General features: G+C 43.0%; 1 protein-coding gene across 1 annotated transcript in view; it reads left to right on the top strand.

The window, feature by feature from the left end:
• The window catches only part of ARHGAP15 (Rho GTPase activating protein 15), a 464,537-nt gene that overhangs the window by 255,217 nt on the left and 196,186 nt on the right, over positions 1-13,134 (top strand). The window contains exon 9 of the mRNA XM_066633052.1: positions 11,431-11,553. Coding sequence (XP_066489149.1) covers positions 11,431-11,553 — 123 coding nt within the window. The remainder of the gene's footprint in view (positions 1-11,430; positions 11,554-13,134) is intronic.

Genomic DNA, 13,134 nt, shown 5'->3' on the forward strand with positions numbered 1-13,134 from the left:
GGTTGTTTTGCCAGATCCCAACCCCATTCCCCGAGCGCAAGATAGGATTGTGTTGATGTTTATAACACTAGTAGTATCCTTGCTGCATGCTTTGGTAAAGTTGTCCTGTGAGTGTGATAGAGAAGTGGAAGGGATGATAATAAACATGACCCTATCTTTTTGGAGTGGATGCCAGATGCAAGGGAGGGCACGAGGTTGAGGTCTCTTGTTATCTGGTGTGCTCCCTGGGGCATTTGGTGGGCCGCTGTGAGATACAGGAAGCTGGACTAGATGGGCCTATGGTCTGATCCAGCGGGGCTGTTCTTATGTTCTTATGGAGGGAAATAGGGAGCATTTTGGTCCCTATGACTCCATAAACGGTTCCATTTCACCCTTTTAAGCTATTGTTATCCAGTACTGCTCATACCACTAGCCCTGTCTGTTCTGCTGAGCACCAGCTCTTTACCATTCCATGCTTCCACCCCAGTCCTTAACTGGAGATGGCACTGACTGAATGTGGAGGCCTTATGCATGCAAAACACATGCTGTGTGCCTGAGGTGTGCCCCTCCCTTTGGTTATCTTAGAATTCAAGTTCTGAACTCTTTTTATGACTTGAAACCAGTCCCTGGACAGTGAAAGTTCAAAAGCAGAGGCCTCTGGTCTCTGGTTTTGCTTACTCATTTGGAACTTGGACGACGTCTGATATCAAGAACTGACTGTTTAATGGTGTTTGTGGCCATTCTCCTTAACAGTCCCCCCACTTGGATTTCATACATGTTTTGATGTTATTTTTTTCTTGAAAACACTTTGCTTAGGCTTTTATGCTTAACTGCTTACCATGCGAGTGTTGTCATCAGGTGCTGTTTCCTGATAATAGAGTTTTCTTTATTATATTATAAATAAACTGTAAGGCTTTATTTGCTGCAGAGCTTTGCTTAAATGTGGAGTTCTTTAGGAAAACCGGTTTTTCAAAGACAAGATAAGCTTTGGATAAGCATCTGAGGTTTTGAGTGCTTATCAGAGTGAAATCCAAACAATAAGTACTTCCAAAGCATTGGCAGAGAGTCTTAGTCCTGATTCCTGCTTTCTGAATAATGAAAGGGGGGGAAAAGTGATCTATGACTGGAGATGTGACAAACAATTTGGCCTGCTAACCTTTGTGATAATAAATGTATTCAGCTCACGTGAAAATTGATGTGGGATCTATGTCCTTTTCACATGCAAAAGTCTATACGTTAGTGTTCCTGCTCTACCCTTGTTCCATTGGGTACCTGCTCTGCAGAATGTCCCATTCGGTACCTGGTGGTTAGCTTCACCCCGGGTTCTGCTGCTGAAGTGGCGATCGTGTTGGTGCAGGATCAAACTTGGTGTCAGTTGTCAGTTGTTCCATCACCCTGGACCTAGGTTCTGTCACAATTCTAACGGAAGCCTGTCAAGACCAACTCTGAAGTGTCTGCTGGAGGTAGCAGGCAGCTACTCTGACGAGGCGCTGTACTTGAGTCCCCAGATCTGTATTGCTTTGGTTGTTTGAGGAAGACTGCTATGACTGAGCAAAGAGGGGCCCTTTGTCTGGTGCCCTGGGAGGCTTGACTGTCTGGTCCCTGGGCCTGACGTATACCCTGGGGATCTGGATTTGACCCCTGGATTTGACCCCTAGTGAGTAACTCCATGGCCTATCCCTTGCTCCCCTTGTTGCTTGGTCTTGACCTGCTCCTTTTCCAGCTCTCTCCTTCTCTTCCTCTCAGCACCTTCCTTCCCTTTCTGACATATTTCCTGCTCTCTCCTCTCTCACTTTCTCCATTCCTTCTCCACCAGAGCTTGTTCCCTCTCTTTTTGCACTGTTCTTTGTTTCCCCCGCCTGCCTCCCATTGGGTTTTAAGGTCAAGCTTCTGCCTGGTTTCTTCTTTGTCTCATTCCTCTTAGACCCCAGGAACAGGACATTGTGTTAGAGAAATTTCACTATTCTCCAATGGGACAATTTAATTTGTTATGTAGGCAGAATGGTTGCTGCTCTCATCCTGAATGATTATTGCTAGCTGCTAAAAATAATCTCTATGTAGCTATCATGACGTGTAAATTGTTCTGCTGAACTGTACAGATGTTTTTTCCATATTATACTCTTGTGCTTGGTGGACAGCTTTTTATGGAACTGATTCACGTGGTGAGCTGTCTGTGCACATCATGAAATCCAGTTACATTTTAATCACTCTGCCTGAATAACAATTAATTTAAATATGTCAGAAGGAAGCAAGTTGAATGGAGACAACGATGCCACCTATGCCTGAAGTGTTGTCTTCCTCAGTATCTAAGAATCATGGGTAACATCCACAGTTTCCCGTTGACTGGAACAAGGACTCTTCTGCAGAGGAACAATCCAGAATAAGAGAAACTGTGAATACTATCCAGCAAAAAATACTATACCTGGATACTGGAGGAGGCAGATGAAATATGTGCAGCGCAATCCTATCTTATGCTGGAACTGGCAGGCTAGGAGGCCTGCGCTGTATCCAGTGCAAGATAGGGGCCAGAAGTGGCTTAGCCAGAGGTAAGGGGAAACTCTTCCCCTTACCCCTAGGTAAGCCACCGCAGCCCTGATGGGTCTCCTCAGATTTGTACCACCTCCAGAGATGGCATAAGTCTGAGGAGAGCAGAGCGACTTGCAGCTGCTCCAGACTGCTCGGGAACAGGGGCTAGGATCTGCCATATCTGCCAGGTTCCAGCCTTGCCACCCACTCCCCACCCTCCCCTGCTCCAGAATGCCTCCTCCCCGCCCTCACCAGACCCTTGTGTTGGCCAAGCTTGGCCAACGCAAGCCTCCCTGTCAAGGTCGGCATGGAGGCTGGATTCAGCTGACTCGAGGAGGTGCAAATGTACATTATGGCACATTTGCTACCCTCTTGGGCCAGCGCAAGGGACTTGCACCGGCCCAAGAGTGCCTTAGGATTGTGCCCTTAGTGTCCTACAGGAGAAGGCCATGACTCAGTGGTAGACAATATGTTTAGCATATAGAAAGTCCCAGGTTGAGTTGCTAGCACCTTCAAGAAGGACTGGGAACAATTCTTACCTAAAGTAATTGAAGAGCAATTACCAGTCAGTGTAGACAATATTGAGCTAGATGTCTCAATTGTCTGATTCTGAATAAAGCACCTTCATATTCAACCATATTTAAGAGAATATGATGGAACTAAGTCCTTTGGAATTATGTTTGATAAAAAAGCCCATTGCACCCTGCAGTAACCTATGGAAATAAGGTATATTCAGACTATCACAACATCTCATTTCTACATTCAAATTCCTCAGCATTCCAAAAATGTTTGGCAGGGCAGAGCTGACATTGCTGGAATGTCAGAAAATTCAGTTGCATTTTAATCACTCTGCCTGAATAACAATTAATTTAACTAGGAACCAAAAAACTGAAGTGGATGTTATGGCTGGAAAGCAATCCTCCATCTAGGAGTGGTTCATGACAGGAGTCCCCAGCCTGTGGACCACCAGCACATTTTGGCTGGCCTGCTGAACTTAGTAGAACTATATTTACATCCACCTCCCCACACTTTCCTCTTCTTACTCCATCCTCATTCAGCTTATTGCTCCTGCCGGAAAAGGTGACTGCTGGACTAGATTACAGTTGCTGAGAGCCAATGGAGAGATGGTGACAATTAGCATCCCCACAGCTGCAATCATTGCAAATATTTTGTAAATAGTTTTCTCCTATTTTGAAAATTCTTACAGTTATGTCCCTAATTTCTGTAACTGACCTGCTCCAACCTGCATGACAGCAAGACCAAGGGCTGTGTCCATGGCAGCTGAAAGTTTTGGGGTCCCTGCTCTATGATAATAGAAGTGGCAAGCTGTTGCAACATATTGTGTTTCATGAAACACATTCTTAGCCTGTGAAAATTATTCATTAAAGGCCACCTAGGTAATTTTTTGTTCAATTACACTTTAATAACTTACTTGAGGTAGCGATTACATGATATGTGGACACTCAAATGTAATAACATTTATATTGAAAAACGAAGATCAGACTTTTGATCTACATATTCCTCAATTACATTAAGATTTTCTTTGCTAATAAACATAGATTGGCAGAACCACAGCCAGGATAAAAGGCATGGTGAACCTGTTTCCAAATTATTATTGCTAGCACTGACAGACACAGGCATCAGGTTGTTGAAAAGACATTCCTCATGGTAGCCACCTCTTCCAGACACACTAGGACGAGCTCCAGAGGCAGCAAGAGTGGGCATTTGGTAGCGCTTCAAGATTATCAAAGGACCTTCTTTGTATTGCCCAAATAGCATCACCCTTTTCACTCTACTACGATGATTTGAGAAATTCAGAGGTAACAAAGACACTCTCCATTTCCACACCCTGCCTCTTCCAGCTTAAGGGAGCCCAATGAGGTTTCCTTTCCTTCCAGATTTGGACATTGCAAAACCTGGAGCTAGTAGTGAAACTCTAATTATGTTGACAGCCCTCCTCTGATTGGTTGCTCTTCCATGACCACAAAAAAATCCCTGCACCTAGAAAACAAACATGTCAGGGAGAAGGATAGATTAGAATCCTTCCTCCTTATATGCTGTTCCCTATGTGAGGTGTTTGGAGGAGCATTCAACGATGTGAGCTTGTAGTGGTCCCTTCGGTCTTGGACTAACAACATGTCTTGATTGCAGCTATTCAGACTCTGCTGCAATAGCCTATCTGTGCAGAAAACAGCCTACTTATTCGAATGAGCAGTATAACATTGGAGAAAGAGACTTAAGGAGAATTATGGGTCCTCTTCCATCATTAGACAAAAAGAAAAATCATGTTATGATTTTTCTGATCATGGAAGAGGAACCAGGATCTTCAGTGGTTTCTTATATGTGGATCATATAGTAGATCTGAAGAGTTATTTGCTTATGGAGAAGTCAAGTGCAGCTGTGAGACAAAGGGCACAATCCTAACCAACTTTTCAGCACTGATATAGTTGTGTCAATGTGGCATGCACTGCATCTTGCAGTGGGGAGGCAGTCAAGGAGGCCTCCTCAAGGTAAGGGCATGTTTGTTACTTTACTTTGGGGCTGCATTGCGGCTAAGTCAGTGCTAGAATGTTGGTTAGGATTGCGCCCAAAGGCCTTTTCCCTGGTCTTGTTTGATGCCACTTAAGTTAAAATGTTGTAAGATCTAATCTTTGGTCTCCTGCATGTAATGCAGGCATGGTGTCACTCATCTACAGTTTCCCCCCCCCCCATACACAAAGTAGTTTTCATGATGACGAGAGTCTCCTAAAATCAGTCTGCAGATATCAAAAACTAAACCAGTACATCTGTGAAGGAAAGTATTTGCTATGACAATAGTCAATATACAGTAGTTACATATCTCTCCACCCCCCCCCCCTTTTTCTGGACTAAAGAGAAAAATTACTTTAAAAACTCCACAAGTTTTTAAAATATATATATATTATGCCATAATTTTTATTGAGCTTTTACTGCAAATGCACAAGAAGTATAGTGACAATACTGAGCATTTAAGTTGTGAAGCTGTCATATTACTGAAAATTATTCCGATTCAGAATGCATAATCACTGTGCCATTTTTTTTTCCTCTTTCCTTCCACAATTCCCTTTGGCCTCTGGACATCTAAGGCCCTCTGAACATTTTCAAAATGATTTTTCACAAAATACAGCAACCTTTGATTCCCTAGCAATGCAGGAGTATGACGGCCAGGCATTGTTTTCAACGTGTCTCTCAGCCAGTCGCAAGCATGTGTGTATTTTGCCTCTCCTACACAATGCTTTTCTGTTTTACTTGCTGCTGGTATATTTGTGCAGTGATAAGTGTCACTCTGTCACTCTTCTCACATATTTCAAGGCTAATTAAGATAAATGCTGATTATGTGTCAGCATTGATTTGCAGGAACAACTAAGATTTGGCATCAGTTCCAGCATGTAGCAGGCTCCTGTTTTATGAGGAAATGGCAATGGAGAGGCAGGATCAGGTTGTGGGTTTGCAGACCCAATGGGTACAAATAAGAATTGCAACGAGCAGATAGGGGCAAGGGAGAAACAAGCTACAACCATCGAGCTGCTTCGCACTTGCCAACATTTGTCCAGGAGAGTCTACTTAGTACTCCTTCAGTCCCATCATCAAGGTCATTCCCTGTGGTATGTTGAACCAGGGTCATGTGGTGCGGGGGCAGCTGCTTAGCCAGAACAGCCCCATCGTAGTCCATAGAAAAGCACCGCAGCTGCCCCACCCACTCACACCTGAGGAGGCTCCTCCTTACACCTGAGAAAGCGGGTGTAAGGAGAACCTCTTCACTCTCCATGGACAACGAATGGGCAATTCTGCTCACCTGCAGCCCATATCTGTGTTGAACATTGGTTAAGGTAGGACTTAAATAGACTAGATGTAGCTCAGAAGCATTACATTGTAATATATCATTCCTATAAAAGCTCAGGTGATTTCAGCTATGCTGGTCAGATCAGAGAGTACAATTGCCTAACATTAAGGAAGTATCATTCTTAATTCCCCTCAATGATTGAGTCACGTAATATCAGTTTTTTGGCTTCTGTGATCAAGCTGTGCTTGAAAATATCTTTGAGATGAACATAATTGGATTTTTAGTCCATTCAAATGTTAATTAGAGCTAGTATCTAGGTGTCTTGAGGCAGGTGAATAAGCAAGTTGGGAGAATGGCTTGAACCTTGAATCTCTGAGGTTCAAGCCATTTTCCGAGCTTGCTCATGCAGAGCTCCAGGCAAATACGCAGGCAGACTTAGAACAGTTCAGCTGGCACCAAGCAATAGGTTGCAAAGTCTGAGGAGCAGGGCCAGAGCCTGCAAATATATATGACCAGATGGAAACCATCAGCTGCTCCTGACACCACCATCCCTGCCTTCTTTTCACCTGCCCAACTTCTTAGCTGGGCAACTGGGCAGGCAAGGAGAGGGAAGAGGAATGGAGCTCAGCAAAAGATTTGAGGCCCATCTCCTCATCCTACTCTTACCATTCAGGCAATCAGTCTGTCTACCACCACCACCGCTTCCTCCTTGCTCCTCCGTGAAGCAAACAGGATGAGTGGAAAGCAAGGAGAAAGAGGTGGTGGTGGTCAGATGACCCTCTGAGGGAAGAAGCAGTCTTTATCTTCTCCTTTTTGCTCACCTGGACTTCTAGAGGTGGCCTTCATGGAAGTGAGGCAGAGAGATCTTGTTCTGATAGCTTGTGGAAGTGAGTGATCAGAATTACCCTGTAGCTCCTTCTTGCAACTCTGCGGTGGTGGCACTGGGGGAAGAGTGGGCCGCTGCTGCCCCAATCCTCATCCCACTTGCTCTTAGAGTACACAAATGATTGGAGAGGGGATTGAAATGGCTGGGCAAGCGACAGGCTGGAGGGGGGTGGGACAACTACTCTCCCCAACTTGCTGCTCAAAGTGGCCACTTCATTCAGTCTCGTGGTTGGTCTTGTCCTGAACAGCTCAGTATCACAGTTTTGTAGGGCCACTGTATTCCCTTCTCTAAATGAATATTTAGATGTGCTCAGACACAACCTGATCCGAAATGAAGACTAGCACTAAGACTAATTTTAGGGAGATTTCTTTTAAGAAACTGTCTGTGATAAATGCTTAATCATTTAAATGCCAGTCTTGAAAACACTTTGTCTGGAGTTCTTTAATAGGCTTTCCCTAAAGTAAGTACTTTGAGGTTTGCAGGAGCTTAAAAATCATTATTACAAACACCTCTATATCTTCCAGTCTTCCACTACAGGTACACCTATTTTGTGAATTCTTTCTCTTCAGGTGCATCAACATGCCATAATTTTGGACATCGTAATGAAATGATAGGCGCTGCTCTAACGTATTTCAGTTAGGAAAAGCGGCACTTGAAAGAAATTGGTTTTGCTATACACATGATGTGAAACAATCAATAGTGCTTTAGTCTGACAAGCACTGTCAATATCCATTGTCACAGTTCCTAAAGTCATTAATGGATAGTTCTTCAAAAACCAATGCACTCAACACATGTCCAAAGTACTGAGATAACATTGTACCAGGCAAGAATTAATCACAGGTAGCAAACCCATGAGGTTTAAAATGAATGTTTTGCAAATTGTAAAGTTGAGTTCTCTAGAAAGAATGTGTGTGTGTGCATGAGTATCCTGTACTGAAGGAGCATAAAAGGAGGTACAATGAATTATTGTGGTCCACCATGGTGGCTTTTGATCACCTTTCTTGATTAGTCACAGACTCACTTGGAAAACTTGGCCATATCATTCCCTTTCAACCTCGCTCCCCTCTGAGTCAAATGGGTATAGAAGTGACCTGTCTCACAGCAGATTTGTGAATGTGAAGGAATATTGTTAACCTACTTTGGCAAATTTTAATAAATAAATGTTATCAATTTAACATAAGAATATAAGAAGAGCCCCACTGAATCAGACCGAAGGCCAATCTAGTCCAGCTTCCTGTATCTCACAGTGGCCCACCAAATGCCCCAAGAAACACACAAGACAACAGGCACAACCTGCATCCTGGTGCCCTCCCCTGATTAATTTCTCAAGCAAATAAAAATCAAGTTATTTCCATTCTTGAACCTGACAACATAATTCCTGGCAAAGTATATTTCAGGAGCCAGGCGGTGGATGTGACAAGCATTCACCAACCAACTGGTCTCTAGAATTTGGGACAGGTCAATTTGCCACTGTCTTCCAACCTGCTCAGTCCTCCCACGCTGCAAGCAGAAAAACATCTCTGTGTTTCTCATGGAAATGTGTACCTCAGTATACTTCTGTTTTTAATATGCCTGGAGCCTAGCCAAAGCAGAAATTTCCTGCCCTGAGAACTAGCAAAAGCTCTTTGTTGTTAATTGATGCAAGTGTGACATTCCACTTTGGATGTGCATACTCTTCACATGCTACATCTGGGGTGTGTGTGCAAGTTTCTTATTGAACACAACATGGGAATACCAGCCAACGATGTGCTGTTAAGCTAAAACGGACTGGTGGCTATGGATTGCTCATCCAGAAGATGTGGGCAAAGAATGATGGGTATGCCCAGCCAAAATTAAGCACTTTGAAAATCTATTCACTGTAACTGTACATGGGAAATGTACGTGTGCTTTATTTAGATCCAAGTCTCTGTGCATTTAAAGATCTGTGGAAGTGTGAATGCGTACAAAGTGAAGCAAAGCCATTAAACACCTGGAGAACACATTTTCTGTGTCATTCCTCTCTTTCAACATGCCACCAAGCTTATAGCCTCAGAAACAGTCATCTGTTTCCCTTTTTACAGTAAGACTGTGTGCCTTGGAATTTTAGTGTATCACTGCCAAGGGTTGTTCCCATTTGAACCCAGAAGTTCTAAAATAGAACGTGAACAAAAGCGCCAGCCATTAATTGAACACTAATCTCTGTATTCTATGATATATCATCCTAAGAATGCTACCACTAAAAATGTGAATTTTATTTTTTTTCATAAGTGATGGATTATTGTCCCATGTTGCGAATGTTCCAGTAAAAGTGTCCTTTTATACGACTGTTGCGATTACTAGCTTGCAGAAGTATGTGTGGGGTCACTTTAGTGCTGTGGGAAAATGGAACGGTCCTCTGTTCAAATCAGTAGTGAAATCAGAAGCAAAGTATGCTCTGATTATCATTGGCATGTGTTTAAATGTTGCTTTCCTTAATTGGGTAAGTTGTATTTATTTAAAATGAAGAGCCTGGCACGTTATTTTCCCTAGATAGCAGCAAGGAAAAAAAATGGAGGGGTGCTTTTGTTTTATTTTGTTTGGTTCTTTGTGACAGATTTGTAATGTAAGCCACAACACTCCTAGTTTCTCCTTTTATTAAGCAGTATTCTTGAATATGTTTTGGCTTTGGGAAAGGGCAGTTTTTAATATTTCATGATTCCACACCTTAAGAAATGCTTTATAATAAGTTTTCTGATTTTTGTTTCAAGACCTTTGGTATCTTCTTGTATGGAACAGGACAGAACTTTCCACACTGGACACAGAAATTGTGCTAGGAGCAACAACTAAGTTGCAGGAAAGCTGTAGAGCACTCTGAATTTTTGGTCCAGTCCTATCCAAGTCTCCAGCACCAATGCAGCTGCACTGCAGCCTCAAGTTAAGGGACCAAACATTCACTTACCTCCATAATTGCCCCTCACCAAAGGATATAGCGCACGCTCCGTTGGCATAGTTGCATTGGGACCTAAGTTTCCTAGATCCGCACAAAGGAAGAAATACATTCATAAATGCAGACCACCCTTTTCCTAGATTATCTAGTGTTGGCAAAGGTCACAAAACAGGCATATCTGCATCAAAAACATATTCTTTTTTATGTCATTGTATACATTACAATGTATACATTTTACACAATTGTATACAACCATTGTACAGTTTTCCAAAAAAACCAAGAATTTTCATTTGGTTAATGTTCAGTAAAAATTATTTTCACAAAACTTCCATTTTCAGGAGTTCTATACAGAGGGCACAGCTATTTAGCCAGTTTAATACAGCCAGCTGTAGATACAGTCAAGCAGAAAATATTTGAAAATATTCAAGCAGGTCACATTCAGAAAAAATCTTTTGTATGCTCTTTGTTCCTCTAAAGGTCCTTCTATCCCAGGAGAACTTTTAGAGAACAGTCCAATCCTAACCTGTGCAAGCTTAGGCAGGACAACATGGCCTGCACTGTATCTAGCACAGGTTAGGAGGTGGCTGAAGGTCTCCTAGGGGTAAGGAGATATTTTTCCCCTTGAGTCCCTGCCAGCCCTGTGGGGCTTCCGCAATATGCGGCAGCTATATAACTGTGAGAACTATGTGACAAGCCCAGTGTAACACTGAGAGGACCAGGAAGGGGGTTAGAATACAGCAGCAGCGGCCTTCACCGATAGCCTCCCCGGCCTGATCCCCCCCATTCCGCCGTCCCCTGCCCAGAAACATATTTTATAGCATGTTTGCGACACTGAGCTGGCACAGGGATGGCTAAGCTGGCTCGGGCAGCCATTGAACTGTCAATCTCCTTGCAATTAATGAGTATTTCTATTATGCAGCCATACCTTCTGCAATGCATCTATGATGCATACTTTGCACTAATATTTAAACCTCTCCCACTATTGTAATGTTGTTCATTTCACCATTTCATTTGTCTAGGAAAAAAATACTTTAATTTGCACACTTTAATTTGCAAGTGGAGAACCGTACGGGCTATAGATACAAACTTCTGGATTTCATTCAGCCTTTACAGGTATATTGATAGCTGTCCAACAACATGGACATTACTAATATGAATCCTTCAATTCACAATGTTTATTCATAATGTTGATCAGATTCTTTTTTTGGGTCATCCCATGCGTGAGGCTGCTGAATAGAAGACATAGTTAAAGTTTCCTACAGATGTTCAGCAAAACTGTCCCATATTAAAGTGTGGCATGTTGTATAGTATTCCTTTTGTTTTTTCTTCTAGTTTTCAGGCTGAACTACAGCATTTCGGATACAACTGACAGAAACCGAGTTAAAAGCAGATTGAAGAAGTTTATCAATAGAAGACCTTCACTGAAGACTTTGCAAGAAAAGGGACTCATTAAAGGTGTGTGGTCCTCTTAAATTTCATGAGTGTGGTAGGTGTAAATAATTATTAGTCAGTACTCTTATTCCTCAGAATTACCTATTAGTCATAGAAAATTTTATTTATGCTTATATTAGGTACCAACCACAGTATTGTTACAGCAGTTCAAAAAAAGTAATCCACAAACTAGGTGAGTGTAGCAGTAGATACAAGGACATTTATTTATTTGATGTTTACCCTGCCTTTCCTCCCCCAAATTGTTGCCTAGGGCAGCTAAAAATACAATAAAATAGATTAAAATACAACCCCAAAAAGAAAAGTCTTCAGACCCTGCTGGAAAACCCCAGGGTGAACGCTGATCTCAAATCAAAGGGCAGAAATTCCATAATTGTGGTGTGACCACAGAAAAGACCCAACCCACCCTCTTAACTTTGGTCAAGGGTAGCTCATATAGGATGGCCCCCTCACATTATCTCAGGCGTCAGACCAGAACGTATGGAAGAAGGTAGTCCCTTCAATACTCAGGTTTCAAACTGCAAAGGGCTTTCAAGGGTGTTCATTTCTGAGCACCTTGAATCATACTCAGAAATGAACTGACAGCCAGTGTAGCCTCTGGAGCAGCAGCCCAATGAAATCAAACTACCAAGCCTCAGTGACCACATGGGCCACCACATTCTATACTAATGTTCAAGGGCAACCCCACGTAGAGCGCACTGCAGTAATCAAGTCCTGATGTCACCAAAGCATGGATCGCTGTGGCCAGGTCTCAGGTATGGCCATTGCTGCTGCACCAGCTAAAGCTGGGTGAATGCCCCCCTCTCCGCCACAGTCACCTCCTGACAATCCAGGAGCAGCTGTGAAGCCAGGACTTCCCCCCTATCTGTGAACCTGCAACCCTATTCAGTTGGGATGCCACCATCCATTCTGTTGCCTTCTACAGAAATAGGAGATTCAAGATGTTTTTTTAATACTGTAGAAATCAGGGAGGACCACTCCAGAACTGCCAGATGTAAGGTGTGATACACAATGCCTGGCCCTTAACTTTAAAAAATATATATATTCATGCTGTTTGGTTCCAAGAAGGTAAAAGCTAAAGCAAGAAACTGGAGTGGCAAAGACATGCCATCAATATCCATTGTTGATTAGTGTATGAAAGTTGACCAGGTTGGCACAACATTATTCAGTTCAGCTTGGCAAAACCTCCCTGAAGCTCAAAAACTTCATTTACAATTATAATTTTATCACAATTATAATGGGTTCCTGTGCTGGGTTACTTGTCTCTAATCTTGGCTGGTGATGTTGAGAGATATGACCTCCTAGAGTCACCAGCCCAGGCAAGAATCTTCTGGGATATCACAGTGTCCAGGCTTATCCTCTCACCCAAACTTAAAGCTAAGTGGAATTATACCAGCCATTGGGGGTCATCCCCCTCTGTACTCCTCTACCACCACCTGTCCCCCTCTGTACTCCTCTAGCATCAGGGTGCTGAGATGCCCTGATGGGGCCATTGGCCCACTGCCACTTCCCCTTGAGTGTCTCTACTCACCTCTTCTCCTGAGCACTCCTGGCAAGTACAGCCCTTCCCTATCTTCTTCCAGGGAT

This window comes from Tiliqua scincoides, chromosome 1 (genome assembly GCF_035046505.1).
Source record: "Tiliqua scincoides isolate rTilSci1 chromosome 1, rTilSci1.hap2, whole genome shotgun sequence".
Lineage (NCBI taxonomy): Eukaryota > Metazoa > Chordata > Lepidosauria > Squamata > Scincidae > Tiliqua > Tiliqua scincoides.